The sequence below is a fragment of the Leuciscus leuciscus genome (assembly GCF_965113295.1).
Source record: "Leuciscus leuciscus genome assembly, chromosome: 4".
NCBI classification, from domain to species: domain Eukaryota; kingdom Metazoa; phylum Chordata; class Actinopteri; order Cypriniformes; family Leuciscidae; genus Leuciscus; species Leuciscus leuciscus.
This window is the reverse complement of record NC_138728.1, coordinates 54977287-54998294: the sequence shown is the minus strand read 5'-3', so window position 1 is coordinate 54998294 and position 21008 is coordinate 54977287. Positions and strand designations below refer to the sequence as shown.

At 40.1% G+C, this 21008-nt stretch overlaps 1 protein-coding gene and 1 long non-coding RNA gene across 13 annotated transcripts in view; one reads left to right on the top strand and one right to left on the bottom strand.

The window, feature by feature from the left end:
- The window catches only part of LOC309497139, a 549185-nt gene that overhangs the window by 248140 nt on the left and 280037 nt on the right, over positions 1-21008 (top strand). The gene's annotated exons all lie outside the window — the stretch shown is intronic.
- The window catches only part of LOC309497115 (NACHT, LRR and PYD domains-containing protein 3-like), a 202138-nt gene that overhangs the window by 24248 nt on the left and 156882 nt on the right, over positions 1-21008 (bottom strand). For all 11 annotated transcript variants that reach the window (XM_082167321.1, XM_082167327.1, XM_082167322.1 and 8 more), the window contains 4 exons: positions 20319-20492; positions 13364-13537; positions 13083-13256; positions 8304-8477 (listed from right to left, as the gene is read on the bottom strand). In XM_082167321.1, coding sequence (XP_082023447.1) covers positions 8304-8477; positions 13083-13256; positions 13364-13537; positions 20319-20492 — 696 coding nt within the window. The remainder of the gene's footprint in view (positions 1-8303; positions 8478-13082; positions 13257-13363; positions 13538-20318; positions 20493-21008) is intronic.

The window sequence follows — 21008 nt, the reverse complement described above, 5'->3', positions numbered from 1 at the left end:
GCGTCCCAGCATAGGGGCGTGGTTAGAATTTCCGCGTTCTGCCAGGGTTGGCCAGGGAAGGACTAGCGTTCCACTGCGGCCGGTTCGACAGAACTCCCGGGACAGCACTGCATCGAAGGCGCAGGCGACACACAGCACTGCATGACCGTGCCACTGTAGTGACAGGGAACATACAGACCATGATCGCCGTGCGATCGAAAGCAGCGAAGGCGGAGGACACCCGCGGGCCGCGAAAGTCACGTGGAGTCTCGCGCAGCGCAGGCGTCCTGATGCACGTCCGGGAGAAGCTTACAGCGCTCGGGGGGAGGGCGGGGCCACTCCAGCCGATGCTTTCAGCTGCCCGGGAAAGCATGGCTGACAGCTCTGGATCGGTCCCGGCAACGATGGCACTCCCGTGGGAGGCAACGCAGTCGAAACTTCATTTCCAGAGGAATCAAGCCCGCCTTGTGATGCTGTGAATGCATGGTCTGCGATGTGGAGGGGGGTGTGGCCCGAGGAATTGAATCGTCGGTTGTTGTGCCACACCAAACCCTCAGATCACCCTGGCCACCAGCCAAAGTATCCCTTCTCGAGGAAGAGATAAATTGGGGTGTGGCAGAGGGGACTCTACTCACATGGAGATCATTGAGTCTTGATCTATAAACATCGCGATGGTCATGTTCCCGCAATGAAAACATGACTCATCAACGAGCGCTGCCAAGCGTGATAAAGCCCAACACGCAAAACAGCGCTCGCGACCGTTAGGCAGATGACTGACGCACACACATCCAGAAAATACACGGGCGAACCGTCTTGAAAAAGACGTGCCGCGTGCAGCTCTTTTTAGAGAGTGGAAAAGCTCAGCAGAGTGCTGAAGCACCCAGGGAGAAACACACTCACTGTCGGCAGATTACTGCACAAATCAGCAGCAGGAAATGCGATCTCGCTGGAAGCGCCGTCACACCAACACACTGAAGAGCCGCTCGTCTCGAAGAGATTTGAGATGACACTCAAAAGGCTTGTGGAGTGAAGTACTGAACTTGGCTCCGAAGCGAAAACATAGTCTGCATGTTGCTCGCGCACTTCCTTATATACCCCCTGCGTGGGGCGGAGTTACGCTATGCAAATTCCGCAGACCCATGGCATTTCATTGCCATTGGCTCGTGTTTTAATACTCGAAGATGATAGGATTTCTAAGCGAAACCCCATTCGTCGTCATCCGACGTAACTCGGAGTGACAACGAAAGGGAACTCTCTATATATATATATATATATATATATATATATATATATGTTTTTTTTTTAATGTTTTTTTTTTAGAAAAGCGGAGCTGTGATTCGTTTAATTTTTATATATACACAATGTTGTATCTGCACAAAATGCCAATAAATATATTTTGAAGTAAAAATTCAATAAAAGCCAATGTCATGTATGTATTTGTGGTTGTATGGAATACTATTTTATAAAGGTTTAGAGGAAATAAAAAAAAGTTAAATTACTCATAAAAAGTTAATTTATAAATATTGTTATTTTTTATGTTTAATGTTAACTTATTTCTACTCAGTTTTATTTATTAATGTACCAGATGCAGTTCCCTGTTAAGTTAAGGTTACAGCTAGGGTTTTATTTTCGGAACAGTGCATGTTTTTCACAGTCAGCCAAGAGAAAGTTGGTGGAATCTACCTTCTTACCTATCTTAGATTATGGAGATGTCTTTTACAGAAATACCACTAAATCTCTCTTACAATCATTAGACTCTGTTTATCACTCTGCTCTAAGATTTATAACTTGCACAAAATATCACACTCATCATTGTGCACTGTATGAAATGGTAGGTTGGCCTTCACTTCACATAAGAAGGTACAAGCACTGGCTCATACTTGTGTACAAGGCATTAGTCGGCCAGCTTCCTCAATATATGAATAGTTTAATAACTTTTAATAGTCAAGGGTATAATCTACGTTCAAGTAGATATATTCTTTTAAATGTTCTTTTAATGAAGACAGAGTTTGGAAAAACTGCTTTTACTTATAGCGCATCAGCTGCTTGGAATGAGATCCAAAGATCATTGAAACTTGATGTACTTATTTCAATTAATGAGTTCAAGTCATATCTCAACCAAATATTCAAATCGGTCTGTACTTGCTCTTAATGTTTAATCATGTTTTATTTCTGTATATGTGTGTGTTGTATAATTTGTTTTATGTAGTTATGTATATTGTGTGCTGCTACCTTGGCCAGGGCTCACTTGTAAATGAGATATTTATCTCAATGTGATTATTCCCCTGGTTAAATAAAGGTTAAAAAAGTTACTCAGATTTACTACATTTTTTAGAGTGTATCCTCCATCTGTTTGCATCTGTAGATTTCTTCTAAATTAACCAATTTAGATTTCTAAATTTCAGGGGGAAAGACTCTTGATGTAAGTCATTAACTGGGGGCGTTCTGTATGCAAATTAGGCGTCAACTAGTTAAAATGCGCACATTTGCATCTAATTGACAGGGCAATGCAGGTAAATAGGATAAACAAAATAACTAAAGCATATCACCTGGTGGTGATACATGCTTATTTTATTACTAACTTATTTTATTACATGGCTTGGTTGAATTCCAATGTAGAATGTTATTTCTTGATAACAGACCGCTGTGCGGAGTATAATGGTGCGTTCAAGTCATCTCGTATAGATCGTATTTACGAGTTTAATGCACATGAACGCCACCACAATGTCGTAAATACCAGTGGGGAGCTCGGGATTTTCTTTAAGCCCCGATCTGTACGAGTTGGGGCCGTGTCAGTGAGAAACATGGCGGAATCAATGGATGCAACGTCTGTAGTTGAGAAAAGTGATAGTAAAATATATCACAATACTTACAGGTATTTAGCAGTGACATTGTAAGGCTTTTTCATTTAACAAAGTAAGCTCTCTGCACAAAATATGAGCTTACTTGTAATATAACAATTATATATAATAATTATATAATGATACAGCGCAGAGACGCAGGGGGGGAGAGAGAGAGACTAGAGAGAGAGAGAGAGAGAGAGGGAGCGCTTCAGAACTCCTGACCTGATATTTAGATATACTATTCAAGTCAATGGAGTTGGAGTTGGACAAAAACTACGATAAAACCTGTTGGAAAGCATCTTTTGCAGCGATTTTTGTGTGAGCATATCAGTGAATACCCCTGACCACTCGGTGAGTTTCACGTCTTTGTAAACGAAAGTTTAATGCGTTTTAGGAAGGACTGTTCCAGTGCACCTATACAACCATTCTGTAGGTGTTTGGGAAAGCGAAATAAACCTAAAATTCTCGGGACAGCAGCATGTGTCCAAAATTTTATCTTAACCGTTCTATTTCATCAGAAACTATCTGTAAACAGGGCTTTAAGTGTAAAATACCGAACTTGTCCTTTAACGTCATGTCTCTCTGACAGCATTTGCACCACTGGGACACATGAGCTCTCACCCCCTGCCACAACACCCTGATATAGGAATATATGGCCAGATTTGCCATTTGGTCTCTGTAGTTTCCTCACCACTGAGCCAGTTGCATTAAAACTCACTGTGGGGTTTGTAGATGTCTTTGATAATGTCTTGTACATATACATTTGTGTTTGACTCCAATAGTGACAGAAGAACTTGTCCAGTCCAATGTCTTTAATGCTACCACTGTGAGGTGCACTGTATTTTAACATCTGCAGTGACAAAATAGGATCCTTGTCGCCTAATTCTAAATCATTTCTCTCTTGCTTTGCGCAGGGTGGCCAAATTAGGCAGATGACTTGGCTCAGGATCTCCAAAATCCATCAGCTTTGTTACCTCTGATGCCCTCCATACATGGGGTTCATTCTACCCTCACACAGTTCTTTGGATATCTGTACAGGCAAGTTACCAGAAATCGCACGCTTGGAACAGCCAGTGTGCAGGGAGTCATCAGTGTTTTTAAGTGAACACTTGAACATCATTGTGCTGTTTATTTCAGGTTTTTGTCATTATTTTATGTGAATGTGGCCACGACACTCCTTACAGTTGCCTCTGATTACAATGTATTTGTCTGTGGCTGATGGATAGACCGTGGCTCTGTAATGGAAAATTTTGATTTTCATTAATTATAGTAAGATTTTCATTATAACATTGAAGAGACCCGCGCAGTACGTGGTTAACTGGGTAACAGGTGATACGGCAAGGAGGAGGCAGAGCATATAGAGATACCTCTAACCCCTGGGGTCAGAGGTCGTCCAATTTAGAACTTGTGAGCTTGTAGGCATAAGCTCAGTAGAAGAAGAGACTAGTAGTCAGTATCTCTCCTTCTTTAGATAAGAAGTCTGTAAGAGGAAACCTTGAAAATGATATAAAAGCAGCTCTGCCCTCCCTTTCTCTGTCGCACTTGTTCCACAGACTGTACTCTTGACTTCTGTGTGGCAACTGGGCCTTCTTGCAATAATAAAATACTTTTAATGATCATTTGAATTTCAGAGTGTCTCTTACGCAGTGATGTTTGTTTAATGAGTATTTTTGCCGTAACACACTTTTAAAGGCAAATGTGCAGGGGCATTTCACTTCTTGCCAAATGTGATGATTTATCACATGCGTCCAGATACCAGGCTTCAAAATTGTGTATTCCCTTTTCTTTTTGTTTTAGAGAACTTGTTTTTGTATGTAACCATTTCAGGCATTAATTCAATCCATTTCTGAAATGGAACTTCAAAAACAAAAGTCCAGCAATCTTTTGGACTGAAGGAAAGGGACCCTGGCTCAAAATCAGTGTCATCACTACTGCCACTCATGATCACTTTCAAAAAGCAGTCCAGATGTTGTGTCTGTTTAATTTAACAAAAGTGTAAAGTGCCTTTGCAGTGATTTTGTTGTCTAGCTGTTTACTAAGCTCTGGCCTCTTTTGATGATCACAGGACTGTGAAAATGGAATCACTGTCGACTAGTAAAACAACTCAATAATCCTGACTCCAACATTTTTTTTTTCATCTATTACTGTATTGGTCTGAATATATGGATAATATAATATATTAAGGATAATATAGCTGTATAATATATCTTATATTAGGACCAATATGGTAATGTTGATCCCTAGATTGTCATTGTCTATTGAACAGAAAAGTCATTGCTAATACTAATATCACTAATTTAGCTATGAAATGTTAACTAGCCTACAGTAGCACATGTGACCCATGGTCATTTTTTTTATACTAAAAGGCAACTTGTTGCAACTGTAATCAGCATTTCATAGCTAAATTAGTGATATAAGTGTTATTAATGAGTTTTCTGTTCAATAACCATGGACAATCTTAGCTCTCTTGAATGTTGTACAATTATTCTTTAAGCTACTAATATTGTAACTGAGTTTTAAAACAATGTACACTGGCCAGAAATTTGGATTAGTAACGACTTTTGTAGTTTAATATGTATCGACCTTTTCTTCACCTAGTCTACACTATTTTATACAAGAGCATTCTTGAACAGAAGTGTCACTTGCCCCTAGTGGTGGCAGTGAAGTGTAGTAGATGAGACTCATTTTCTAAATAAATAAAAAATACAATCAGGAGAGACCAGTGCATGAAGTAAAGATAATTGTTTATTGAACAAATTATGTGATGACAGAAAGTCTTCTTCAACTCGAGGATATTTTTGCTGTTCTCGTGCCCAAAATTGCTGAAGTTACATTTAACTACGACTTGATGGCACACGCGCAGACATTCATTTTGCCCAGAGAGAAGGTGACTGACAGAAAAAGAGTCTGGCATAATGTCTGAACACCATGATGATTTTAATAAACATTACAAAACTACAAATCACTGATAAGAAGTTGAAGTTCTATTAAATCATCTTTATTAGCATCTAGCATTTTGGTAAGAGATTGAATAAATGACAAACCCGAAATAAAATGCAATACATCTAATAATAGGCCTAATAAATATCAACATTTATAAATTGATTAATGTCTAATATTGTAAAACCCTACGCAGCACAAACGAAAATGTTACCGGCACAAACCAGCACAAACGAAGCACAAACGAACGAGACTATTTTGGGTGAATTTGGAGCATGTGGGAGGCTGGTGACGTCATCAACAATAATTTAATGTCTAATATTTTAAAACCCGACGCAGCACAAACGAAAATTTTACTGGCACAAACCAGCACAAACGAACAACTATTTTGGGTGAATTTGGAGCATGTGGGGTTCTGAGTGACCTCAGAATGACCTAAAATTATTATTTTAATATCTAAAAAACCAAAACGGCTCAAACGAAAGTTTTTACTGCACAAACCAGCACAAACGGAGCACAAACGATTGAGCATATTTTGGGTGAATTTGAAGCATGTGGGGGGGCTGAGTGACGTCATCGACCTATAATTCAAATATTAATATTTTAAAACTCAGCGCAGCACACACGGAAATTTTACTGGCACAAACCAGCACAAACGAAGCACAAACGAACGAGACTATTTTGGTTGAATTTGGATCATGTGACGGGGCTGAGTGACCTCAGAATGACCTAAAAATATTCTTTTAATATCTAAAAAACCGAAGCAGCACAAACAAAACTTTTTACAGCTCAAACGGAGCACAAATGATTGAGCATATTTTGGCAAAGTTTTGCGTTGGGTGGGGGGGCAACTTCACCCAGGTGCTTTTGTCTGATATCAGTGAGAGTCACGTCACCTCAGCTAATCCTGCCTTTTTGCCCATTTTCATTGACGACCAGCTCCGCCGACTTTGGGCTTTAAAAAATGCTCTTCAGAAAACTATGGCTGACGTCACGGACACTACTTCCATATATTTTTTTCAGTCCATGGATTTTGCAAGTGACAACTGTGTAACCAGTTTTAACGCAATGACAAAAGTTCAAGCATAGCATGCAAACTGTTCTGTCGTTGCTGTACAGACGAGCACAGAACACTATTTGACCCAAAGAATTAAATAAGAAAATCAGCTGTCCTATAAAGACCTAAGGGAACTGTGTCAACTTGTGTAAAAGTTAAATATGACGGTACATGCAAGTCCATGAGATTAATCAATGTAACTCCACAACAAAAATGTATCCACTAACCATTCAAAACCGTCCAGGTGCTTCTAAAAGTGCAACCTCTTCCTGAGTCTCTCCGTAAGGCTGCACTCCACTACTGTTTTTTCTGAGATTTTGGAAGAGTAAAATTATTCCTGCGTTTCGTTATTTCCGGTTTATCCGAACCTCGTATAAAGGATTGGCCCTCTTCTGAACGGAGGTGGGGAGCAGCAGCTCAATTGCATTTAAAGGGACACAGACAAAAAACGGCAAGTTTTTGTCACACCCAAAAAGGAGCAAAATTGACAAGCTATAATAAATGTTCTTGGGGGGTATTTTGAGCTGAAATTTCACAGACACATTCTGGGGATACCATAGATTTATATTACATCTTGTAAAAAGTGGCATAATATGTCACAATTTAGCGATACTAAGTCTTAGATAAGGGGGGCCTGCCCTATCTCAGTTTCTGGAACAACCTGCTTCAAAGCTGGAACGGCATATCTTTTTTCTAGAATGGCATTCCCGAATCATCCGTAGCTTTGGATCTATTTACTGATGCCGCTTCCTCTTAAGGGTCATCACATGCGGTCTTAATGCACATTAGACTTACTTGACTCTCCGAACTAAACCACATTATACATTACTCACATTCTCTTTCGTTAACACTAAAGATAACTTTGTTACTAGCAAGAGTAAGGTAAGTTCACCGCATATCATAAACCTTGCCTATAAAACCTCCTTAGGCAAGTATACTATCTATACAAACTCTGGTTTTGGTGGTGGTTTCCCTTACTTATTTACTTCACAGCCTACTGTGCGGCTGCTTTCTCCATTAAGCCTATCAAGGCTATTTCATGCACCCAAGTTACCTTCTCCTCAACACGGCCTAACGTGGCCTCCTTTTCGTGACATATGCGATTTGATATCACGTCATTCATTAAACACTTCATTCATTGACCTCACATCTAGCCAATAACCACTGGACATATGGAGTATTTAAGCCCGGATAACACCCATTACAACGTTCGCAGAAACTGACGCTGGTCTTTCTGGTAGAACTACTTTTCCTGTGCGTTTACTGAAAATAATTGCACACCTTAGAATGTTCATCAACCAATCAGAATGAAGCATTCAACAGCCCCGTAGTATAACTAGAGCCAAACCTCTATAAATTCTCAATAATAACCTTATGTAATGTAGTAATATAATCAATAATAAAATGTAACTGGTTTATAATAAGTGTAGATTGTAATGCTGTTTTTTGAGTTGTTTAATCAAAACTCTTCCTGCTCTACATACTTGAGTTTTTCCAGTCTGTAGTTTGGATCCTCCAGTTTATCAGTGAGCAGCTTGACTCCTGAATCTCCTGGGTGATTGTAGCTCAGATCCAGCTCTCTCAGGTGTGAGGGGTTTGAACTCAGAGCTGAAGACACATAACCACAGCCTTCCTCTGTCACCATACAGCCAGACAACCTACAGACAGACACAACAACAGTCCACATGACATTAGTTTGGCATTCAAATTAGCCTCTTTCACACAATGACCTGCGTAGTTGTATTTTCAGCTGTATTTTCTGTAGATTCTAGGACCTAGGAGCAGAGGAATCTTTTCAACGGTTCTCAAAATTTGTCTCTGACAGCCAAATTGTCACGGTTCATAGATCCGTGTGTTCATTTTGCGTATTTGTCGGGTGTGTTTGTAGGTGTTGAGTCTGTGTGTATGGTGGCTTGTTTGTTGCCTAGTAACCAGCTGATCTCTCAGTTACCACGCTGTGTTTGATTCCTGTCTCTTCATCTCTCTCTCCTTTGGATCGCTGCTTTGAGTCCACCAGAGTATTGACTGTTCTTTCTGAGTTTTTTCTGCTGTCCTGTCTGTCAATAAACTGCCTTCTTGCAATTGGACCTACGACTCCCTTTCTGACACAAATAGTGGCCAAAATCGTACAGTGTGAACCTGGCTTTAGGCAGGTCACTCCACTAGCAGGGAACAGTAAAGGGCACCTAAGTAGTGAGTTTAGGTATAGGGGTGAAACCCTGAAGTGACATTTTTAATTTCTCTCACCTTAATTATCTCATTAAATTCTACACTGCTTCAGTGTTACTTTTTTTAAACTCTGAATGTGGATTATATAAACACTGAGCAGTGTACATTACTGGGGATTTTGATGCGAGGAATCATCCTGGAGAAGATCGATGTTCAAGTAAGATTTTTGCACCAGAATGCAGGTAGCAAGGTCAAGCCCCAGAGATGATGTTAACCCCCTGGGGTCGGCGGTATCGCCGGCGATACCAGCTCACTTTTGTTCTTATTGACTCAAATAACTCCGTCGATTTTTGTCATACAGGCAAGTGTTGTACATAATTTAAAACTGTTAAATGTCTTCTTTTATTTGTGTACACATAATAAAAACAAAATGTTGTGTTTTTCGTAAAATAAAGAAAATAAACATGATGCGCATTCTGCCGTCTCTCTCAACGAGAAACTCATTCTGAAATGCGACAAAAAATGACCTGTAACTCAGCGAATGTTTGTCACACAGACTTGAAACGCATGTCTACACAACGCTTGGAGTCTCTATTTTTAAAGTATGTATATTATATAAAAAACAAATATTCTCTTATTAAGTAATCCGTATGAAAGCAGCAGCATGTACAGTTTCTCAAACGCGTCCTAATTAACTTTAATGTGACCACGCCCACGCACGCACAAGCGATTGACATGCAAATGATCCATGTGGAGAAACGCAGACCCTGTAAACGCCCTCGACATTACCTCAAAACAAAGGCCCCGTTTACACGTACATGGTTATTTTGAAAAACGGAGACATTTCCCTTCGTTTGCGCCCTTCGTTTACACACAAACGGAGGATTCGCCAGTGAAACCGATTCTTTCTAAAAACTCCAGTGGAGATTTTGAAAATCTTTGTTTGCACGTTTGCATGTAAACTGAGAAAAACTGAGTTTTAGGCAGCGACGTCACAGAATGTGACTATTTTCGGGATTCTGATTGGCTAAGGTGGGCTTGAGCTTCTCGTTACACTGCCACCTACAGGTTTGGCATGCCCTTGACAGCATATACACAGGTTCGTGTGCACGATGTTATTTTTGAAAACAAAGAGGGGTGAAATGTCCGTTTATGAAAATAGCCATCCACGTGTAAACGTAGCCAAAGATTCAGAGACTTCGGTAACTTACTCCTCTCTGCTTTTCATCGAGTTTGGAAGACTGTTTGTGCTGTGGTGTGCTGTTTACCTTGTATTTACCTCAGAAGAACGCGATTTGAAGATGAGAAGATTTTTAAGGTAAGACATGTTAAACGACCAGTTTAAAATGTATGTTATGAAATGAGTTTGGAGTAAAAACATGAACTAAGCCTAATATCGTACATGTATATATCTATAAATAGACAGAAACATGTTGAAATGTGAACTAGACTGGTAGGCAACCTTTCAGTGCTAAATGTAAATACGTCATATATTGCACTCAGTTTTGATTAGCTTATGACACTGATTATAATGCTAAAATACTTCCTTATGCGTAATGTGGCTTGTTTGCGAATATCTGCTTGGACACATATAATGTGATTTAGTGCAAATATATTTCAGCCTCTGGTAAAATATGTGATAGGCTACTGTCTACATTATATTTTTATATAAATGTTCGGTTTTGGTTAGCCTATGACACACTTCAATACTGCCTTATGCATAGATGTTTGTGAATACAGGTGTAAATGTTTGAAATGTAGTGATGTGTGTTGTTCACAAACGATCCGTTCATAATATGGTAACCATAATGTTTCATATTTTGGAGCGAGCTCTGGTTTTGAATGTAGTAGTAGTAGTAGTAGTAGTAGTAGTAGTAGTAGCTTTATTGGTCACTAGTCACAGGTACCAGCGAAATTCCGCCATCAACCTGTCCATACAAACATACATACAATATGACAAGGGGGAAGACAGGACAGGAAGACAGAGCATTGAGGAAAAAAATACAGCATAACATGAGGAGAGATGAGGAGGAAAAAAAAGGCAACCCCCAGACTATGCTCCTGTAAGGAGTACAGTTTGGGAACAGTAAAAAAACACCTCAGCAAGATTAGCACATAATCAGTACACAACATGAACACACAAGACTTGCAATAGGGGAGGGGAGTGGGGGGTGGAGGTAACCCAGCACAGGCAAGCAGCCATCCGGTCCTGCAGCCATTTTCGGTGCTGGTCAGACCCGCCTGTCAGACTGGGGGTACAAAGCGTCGAAGGCGAGGGATGGGGGGGTGGGGGAGGGTGATTGCATATCTGTGTATATGTAAGAGTCTGTGTATGTGTAGGCCTCAAGAGTCGCTACGCCTGACATCCTAATCTAGGTGCTTCAGTCCGCAGGATGTCATAGCGATACACAGCAGTTGCCATGGAGTCAACCTTGATCAGGTCCCAGACAGAGTCAACAATCAGCAGGTGTCAGTGGGGAGTGGGGGAAGGAAGGCAAGAGCGTCTCGCTGCAGTGCTCTCTCCAGAGGGAGTTGTTGTTGCAGCAGCAGCCTCGGCCAAGGCCAGTGCTGGTAGAGGGGGGCCGAAAGCAGATAATGTAATGTAATGTATATAATGTATCACGCACTTTGCGTGAAAAAGCAAAACGCACCAAACAAAGGCTTCATGTTTTTACTATTATCTCATTTCATATCATCATAACGAATGGAAACATTTGAAGTAACATATGATAATCAATATATTTTTCTCCAGCGTAGTTGTTACTGAAATCTTTTGGAAGATTTATATGCTGCTATAGGTTATTGTTATTATTATTTTATGCAGCACTGTGCATAGCCTATGCTTACAAGGCACAACAAACCTGGTGTTCATTATATTATATATTGTTGGAAACATTTGTGTGTGTGTGTATTCTGTGAATTTTAAAAAGCAATTTTAACCAGAAAAATCTAAAATTTATTGGGAATAAATTTTAGATTTTTCTGGTTAAAATTGCTTTTTAAAATTCACAGAATACACACATATTTAACTATATACTAACACACTAAATTCCCTATAGTTTCTCTTGATATCAGTATGTTCACTTTTTTTCTTTCAGGGCCCAGATGCCACTGAGTCCTGCTGACTTCAACATTCACATGAGTCTTTGTACATGAAAATAAAAATAAAAATCAAACACCATGGAAATGAAAGGTATTTACAATGTTTTAAGGAATGGCACAAAGGTCTCTGTCTTTGGATAATTGTTTTCAACAGTGTGCTTTTTTGTCATTTGTTGTGTATCTTTGGATTATGTTGTGTTGTAAATAAATCCAAACAATCAAAAAGTCATTCTTTTTTAAATCTCCTCATTCTTTGTGCAAGGCTGCTCAGAATGACAGGGCCTGTTAGCTCCTAATAGGGCCATTAGGGAGTGTCTTTGTCTTTCTCAGGTATGAAAAGCTTGCATATTAATGAGGTGATCCGCCCCTCCAGCATAAAGCTTTCTCACACAAAACACGTCTTAGAAATTTTAAATCAATATATTGTCTTCTCTGAATGAGCAGTCAGGATGATTTTCACATATTTTGGAGCAAATATTCTAGGCTACGTGATACAATTTTCAAAAGTCTTGTGAAGAAATAATCATTTCGGTTTCATGACCTTATTTCAGTGACAAATTTTTTTTTTTTTGTATTTTCACAAACCACGCATAAATGTCATTATCTCAAAACTACAAACTTTTACATACATGCTGCTGATATATTATTGTAGCAGATTTTGTGCTAAATACAGTGTAATCAGAATTTAGCCATGAAAATGTCACAAGTAACAGAAATAAGCACAAATGTCAGAGCATGTCAGAACACCTCCAGGACCCAGAAAACATCTCAGACCCCAGAGGGTTAATTGGTGTGGTGATGAATATTGGTATTGAATGCATTATTTTTTTATTGCAAATGTCATTTGCAAAATGGTCAATTACATCCCTGCAAATGTTGTTTTTGTCTCTTGTTCTGGCATTCCATTGAGAGCAGATTTGTTGACAAAATGTCATCATTATTTATTGTGATAATATATTTTTATATTAATTGTTTAATGGAAAACCATTTACCTCAGTGTCTGTAGCTGACAGTTTGGACTCTTCATTCCATCACAAAGAAGCTTCACTCCTGAATCCTGCAGGTCATTGTTACTCAGGTCCAGCTCTCTCAGAAAGATGTTTGAGGATTGAAGAACTAAAGACAAACTCTCACAAGACTGAGCAGTGAAATTACACATGGGACACCTGAACACGAAAAACACAATGTAATTGCATACAGAATAAATCTTAGCAGAGTTATTTTTATATAATTAATGCAAAATAAAATCAAATGTTAGTATTTGAATTCAGACCTCAGAGTCTCCAGCTGACAGTTTGGACTCTTCAGTCCATCAGAAAGAAGCTTTACTCCAGAATCCTGCAGGTCATTGTTACTCAGGTCCAGCTCTCTCAGGGTGGTGTTTGAAGATTGAAGAACTGAAGACAAACTCTCACAAGTTTGAACAGTGAGATAACAGCAATGTAATCTGTGTGGAGAACAAAACAAACAACAATATTAATGTGTTATTCATGTAGGGTTTATAACAGGGGTTCTCAACTCAGGCCCTTGAGATCCACTTTCTGGCAGAGTTTAGCTCAAACCCTTATCAAATACACCTGAACAAGCTAATCAAGGTCATCTGGATTACTAGAAAGGTGCATGCAGGTGAGTCTGATCAGGGTTGGAGTTAAACTCTGAAAGAAAGTGGATCTTGAGGACGAGTTGATCTTGAGTTCAGAATCCAGACTCAAAACACTTCTGTTTAGCTGTGCATTTACTGAATGAGCAGAAAGTGATGCATAAGGATGTAGTGTAACGACAAATTAAAAAAAATTATGTGATTATGTGATTGGTTATGTGATAACATTTGGTTATGACATGTGTTATGCGCAGGCTCAGCCGCATCTAACTTCCACTGTAAACACATGTATGATGCGAAAACAAAACCACTGAGAGAAATACCGAAGTGAACATGGCTGTGAACGACTTTTGCAGATTATGTGAAGTAAATCTACGCATCCACGGTACAATCAGCGTCTACGTCACGGCTCTCAGCCCGCCCTCTGTTCGTTGATTGGCCGGCTGTTTTGAGGCCAGAGGAAAACGGAAAGATAGGTCGCTATCTCAGACTGAGTACAGAATCGAACTGAAATTGAGCGGAAGTACGAAGTCTGATGTAGTCAGGCTACCTGCACTAAGCCATCCGGCTGATATCTCTAATTTAAAAATGTTTTACCCGACCAGCTTACATTCCGGGAAAAGAAAACACAACTGCCTACATTCATAAGGATAAGAGAGAAAATGCCTCTTCAGGAATCTACTTGCTGCACTAACTGCCACAGACTTTTACAAAGGATTGCAGTTCTTGAAACAAAGTTACTTACGGGACCACCAAACCAGACGGAGCACACAACAGAGCTTCGTCATGGACAGCCTCAGCATACAGCCGGTGAGTCCCATGAAACTAGTGCTCCTCGACAGGTAGAGAAACAAGCCGATCGACTTACAAATCGATGGCACAAACAGGGAGCGAGACCCAAAGGCACTCGAGACATCAGATTGTCACGAGCATCACATATTGCCGCAGTAGCATCCTCTACCCCAGATACAGCTCTGACAAGGATTGCAAACACTGGTCTGCTACCACCACCTATACATCTTGAGAACAGGTTTGAAGTACTAATGAATGTAAATGAGGAATCCCCAAATGCGATGAATGTGATCGAAAACAGACTGAATGGGCCAGTAGCTAACACTGATGCTAACTGGCGCTCAAGGTCGAGCAGACAGCGGCACTCAGCTCAGAGCGCAGCCGGGCCCAGGACTCTGATAGTGGGGGACTCCATAATCAGAAACATTAGCAGCAGGGATACAACTACGTGCTGCCTTCCACAAGCAACAACTTCTGATGTAAACAGGGAACTTCAGAACATTCTGATGAAACATAAGACTGCAAATCGACTCATCATTCATGTGGGGAAGAATGATATTCATAAAGAGCAGTCAGAACTCCTTAAGAAGGATTTCAATGAACTTTTTGAAACACTTAAAAGACTGAAAGTTGAAACATTCATCAGTGGACCACTCCCAATAAGAGGAACAAACAGGTTTTCACGGTTGCTTGGGCTAAATACATGGCTGCAAAAAACCTGCAATATAAAAGGAGTAAACTTCACTGACAATTTCAATCTTTTCTGGAGTCAGAGACAACTTTTTCATCGGGATGGCCATCACCCAAACAAACTTGGTTCAAGAGTGTTAAAGGACAATTTCTACTTCTCCCTCAATCATCCTTCTGCAATGTGTGCCAATCCACTCAATCTGAATGGCACACACACACCTGGACACAGTATGAATGACCACAGGACTTCACTTCAGCAGCAAAATGGACATACGGGTTGACATATCACACAAGGACAATGATAACACCACTCCGCCACAACAACCTCTGCTCACGGACTCAATCTCAGCTGAGCCCTGCCCACAGAGCGCACCACAGACAGACAGACACACTAGAACTGCTTGAAGATTCAGCACCCAAGGACGACTTCCTGGAAAACAGCCAGGGAAGCCAGGACAGCATATCACAGCCTCCGTTAACACCAGAGGAACAGCCCCTTTCACCAGACACCTTTTCCCTCTCCCCAGCATCGCCACTTCTGTGCTTCTCACAGAAAATGGAAGAACTGGTGTATGCTGGAACCAAACTATCCCACTCTTTTGCTGCAAGCCCCCAGATAACAACCAAAAAACGACAGGCACCGCTGCCACCAAAGCCTGCGGGCCCAGCTCGCCCTCCCTATCCTCCTGTGAGAGCTCTTCGGCCTCTGCCACAACGCCAGGGCCCACACCCTCCTCCATCTGCTCGAGGTGAACCAAAAACAACTGATACCAGCTCTCAGTGATATGTGTCGGGTCCCCGCTCTGATAACAGTAACTTTCTCAAATATTTACAAAACAAGCGGGAACCCAGTGTGCCTGTATCTTTCTCTATTGCTGTTCTATTACAAGATAGAAAGTCTAAGGCCTTCAATAGCCGTACAGCAAACCTAACTAATCTGGTGCCTATTACACGTCAAAGTAAGATTGATGTGGGGACAAAAAGTACGACTGTTAAGTTAGCACTTTTAAACATTCGTTCACTTAAAAATAAATCACTTCTAGTTAACGACTTAATAACCACAAACAATCTAGATTTTATGCTTCTAAATGAAACCTGGCTAGAAGACAGCTACAGTGCAACAATCCTCAATGAAGCAGCCCCTCCTAACTTTACTTTTATGAGTGTCTGCAGAGCTGTAAAGAGAGGTGGGGGTCTAGCTGCTCTTTTTAAAGATATCTATCAATGTAAGCAAATATCATTTGGGAATTACCCTTCTTTCGAATATCTGGGTATTGTGTTAAAAGGTGCTCCACGCATTTTACTCATCATTATTTACAGGCCTCCAAAATACTCTCCAGCCTTTGCTGAGGACTTTACAGAACTGTTATCAACAATTACCTCAGAGTTTGACTGTTTTGCCATTGCTGGAGATTTTAACATTCACATAGATAATGCAGAAAACAATATGGCAAAAGAAATCAAAACTGTTTTAAAAACTTTTGATCTGACTCAGCATGTACATGGACCCACACACAATCGTGGACACACTCTAGATTTACTTATCAGTAAGGGTCTAAACATTTCATTGATTGTTATTAAGGATGTAGCACTGTCTGATCATTTCTGTATTTTCTTTGATATATTGATCTCTCCTGCCACTGAAGCGAGATCTGTGTCTGTCAAGAAGAGATGCTTAAATGAGAACACTGGTGTCCTATTTATGAAGGCTATATCCTTAACACCAAGCATATCTGCAGACTCTGTTGATTTTCTCCTTGATTCTTTTAACTCAAAAGTTAAAGGTGTAAATGATGATATTGCTCCTGTGAAAGTCAGGAAGAAGAGTGGCAGACAAAAAGCACCTTGGAGAAACTCAACAGCAGTGCAAAATATGAAAAGACAATGCAGAAAAGCAGAGCACATGTGGCGGAAGACAAAACTTGTAGTCCATCATAACATCTACAAAGACAGCCTTCATGCTTTCAATATGGAACTAGGCAAAGCTAGACAGACTTTCTTCTCAAATATTATAAACAGCAATTTAAACAACACACGCACTCTTTTTGCTACTGTAGAGAGACTGACAAACCCCCCAAGCCAGATTTCCAGTGAAATGCTCTCAGACAACAAGTGCAGTGAGTTTGCTTCTTTCTTCTCTGAGAAAATCAATAATATCAGAAAGGTGATCAGCACATCCTTGAGTTGCACTGGGGTCAGACAGATCAGACCACCTGAGAAAGTAGTTACTATGTCTGACTTCAAAGAAATTAATGGCAACATTTTGGAAGAAACCGTACAGCACCTTAAAACATCAACCTGCGCTTTGACACACTTCCCACATCTTTTTTCAAAAGTGTGTTAAACAGTTTAGAAGCAGATCTTCTAAAAGTGGTAAATGCCTCACTTCTCTCTGGGAGTTTTCCAAACTCCCTGAAAACTGCAGTTGTCAAGCCTCTCCTGAAAAAGAGCAATCTGGATAAGACCATTTTAAGCAACTATAGACCAATCTCAAATCTTCCTTTCATAGGCAAGATCATTGAAAAAGTTGTCTTCAATCAGCTGAACAAATTCTTGAGCTTGAATGGATCCTTTGACCATTTTCAATCTGGTTTCCGACCGCACCACAGCACAGAGACAGCGCTCATAAAGATAATAAACGATATTCGCTTAAATACTGATTAAGGCAAATTATCAGTGCTGGTTCTACTCGACCTCAGTGCTGCATTTGACACTGTCGATCATAACATACTTCTTGACAGGCTGGAAAACTGGGTGGGGCTTTCTGGGATAGTCCTAAAATGGTTCAGGTCATACTTAGATGGGAGAGGTTATTATGTGAGTATAGGAGACCATAAGTCTGAGTGGACATCCATGACATGCGGAGTCCCTCAAGGCTCAATTCTTGCACCACTCCTGTTCAACCTGTATATGCTCCCAATGAGCCAAATAATGAGAAAGAACCAAATCGCTTACCACAGCTATGCAGACGACACACAGCTCTACTTAGCCCTATCGCCTAACGACTACAGCCCCATTGACTCCCTGTGCCAATGCATTGATGAAGTAAACAGTTGGATGTGTCAAAACTTTCTTCAATTAAACAAAGACAAAACTGAAGTCATTGCGTTTGGAAACAAAGATGAAGTTCTCAAGGTGAACGCATACCTTCACTCTAGGGGTCAAACAACTAAAAATCAAGTCAGGAATCTTGGTGTGACACTAGAGTCAGACCTTAGTTTCAGTAGTCATGTCAAAGCAATAACTAAATCAGCATACTATCATCTGAAAAATATTGCATGAAAAAGATGCTTTGTTTCCAGACAAGACTTAGAGAAACTTGTGCATGCTTTCATCACCAGCAGGGTGGATTACTGTAATGGACTCCTCACTGGCCTTCCCAAAAAGACCATAAGACAGTTGCAGCTCATACAGAACGCTGCCGCCAGGATTCTGAGCAGAACCAGAAAATATGAACATATCACACCAGTCCTCAGGTCTTTACACTGGCTCCCAGTTAAATTTAGGATTGATTTTAAAGTATTATTACTGGTATATAAATCATTCAATGGCCTAGGACCTAAATACATTGCAGATATGCTCACTGAATATAAACCCAACAGATCACTCAGATCATTAGGATCATATCAGCTAGAAATACCAAGGGTTCACTCCAAGCATGGCGAATCTGCTTTTAGCTATTATGCCAGCCGCAGCTGGAACCAGCTTCCAGAAGAGATCTGGGGCCGTATTCACAAAGCATTTTATCTTACCACTAGGAGTACTCCTATATTGCACTAAAAGATTTTAGTTAGGAGTTTTCTCTTAAAAGTTATTCACAACGCCTTTCAGACCTACTCTTCGTAAAGAAAAATGACAACTCCTAAACTAAGAGTGAGTCTTCATTGCTATGGATGACGTCATTACTCATGCACGAGCTTGACTGAAGTGACCACCTTGATTGGCTGATGATTGTAACGCGGGAATGATTCCAAACACCTCCCGAACGATGATGAGTGACAGGTGACAGGTCTGAGAATGCGTGCGCTACACAAGTAGTGCGAAGGACGGAAGATGATGAATAACTGAATAAATAGCCTAAATGAATAAAGAGTAAGGCAAAACAAATAGCCTAGTAGCCTAATGAAACATATGGATTGATGCAATATCTTTGCAACATTATTGAATTAATCTGTCACTATATGCCTTTGCCTACGTTTGCAAAGAGAAGAACATTTTAATTTGATTCACAATGAAACGTTACAATTAGTTTACATGCAATGAGTAGCCTAGTTTTGGTTGTTGTTGGTGGCGTTATTGCAGCCCTAGTTATGCCTACAATGCAAAATTGTTCCCTCGTGATTGGAAGCTCCTGTAGCCGCCGCATACGCATTTCAAAACAGTCCTAAAGTCCTAAAGTTACGAGTGACACGCCCATTATTTTTAGGAGTTGCTCCTAAATTCGCCAGTTAGGAGCTACTTTTAGCCTTAAAATTCTTTGTGAATACGGCCCCAGATGTGCTCCTACAGTAGTCACTTTCAAATCCAGACTCAAAACACATCTGTTTAGCTATGCATTTACTGAATGAGCACTGTGCCTCTGTTCGTCCGACTGTTTGTACTGTACTGTATTTTATTTTATTTTTCTAAACTGTTTTAATTATTCTTATTTCTTTTATTATTTTAATTTCTTCTATGTAAAGCACTTTGAATTGCCATTGTGTATGAAATGTGCTATATAAATAAACTTGCCTTGCCTTGCCTTCCCAGTTAACATTAGTAATACATGCTTCGTTTTACTTTCTTTGCCATTTATATATCCGACTAAACTACAAACTTTCCACTGATGTCTGTGAAAAAGGGATGTGCTCTAGGGATAGGCATTAGTATATTTTGTTAAATATTTCACTAATTAGATACATTACTTCATAGACTGTACCCAGAAAAGTGTTAAATAAATGTAACAAATTAATTGTCCTTTATCCCCATTATACTCTCTGTTGTAACTGAAAACAAACTGAAGACAAACTCTCACAAGACAGAGCAGTGAAATTACACATCTGAACAAGAAAAGCACAATGTAATTGCATACAGAATAAATCTTAGCAGAGTGATTTTTACATATTTAATGCAAAATCAAATCAAATATAAGTATTTGAATTCAGACCTCAGAGTCTCCAGCTGACAGTTTGTACTCTTCAGTCCAACAGAAAGAAGCTTCACTCCTGAATCCTGCAGGTCATTGTTACTCAGGTCCAGCTCTCTCAGTGCGGTGTTTGAGGATTGAAGAACTGAAGACAAACTCTCACAAGTTTGAACAGTGAGATTACAGCTATGTAACCTGTGTAGAGAACAAAACAAAGAGCAATATTTATGTGTTATTCATGTAGGGTTTATAACAGGGCTTCTCAACTCAGGCCCTTGACATCCACTCTCTGGCAGAGTTTAGCTCAAACCCTTATCAAATACACCTGAACAAGCTAATCAAGGTCATCTGGATTACTAGAAAGGTGCAGGCAGGTGAGTCTGATCAGGGTTGGAGTTAAACTCTGCAGGAAAGTGGATCTTGAGGGCCAGAGTTGAGAACCCTTGGTTTAGAGAAACTTGTGCATGCTTTCATCACCAGCAGGGTGGATTATTGTAATGGACTCCTCACTGGCCTTCCCAAAAAGACCATAAGACAGTTGCAGCTCATACTGAACGCTGAGCAGAACCAGAAAATATGAACATATCACACCAATCCTCAGGTCTTTACACTGGCTCCCTTTAGGATTGATTTTAAAGTATTATTACTGGTATATATATATATCACTCAATGGCCTAGGACCTCAATACATTGCAGATATGAATATAAATG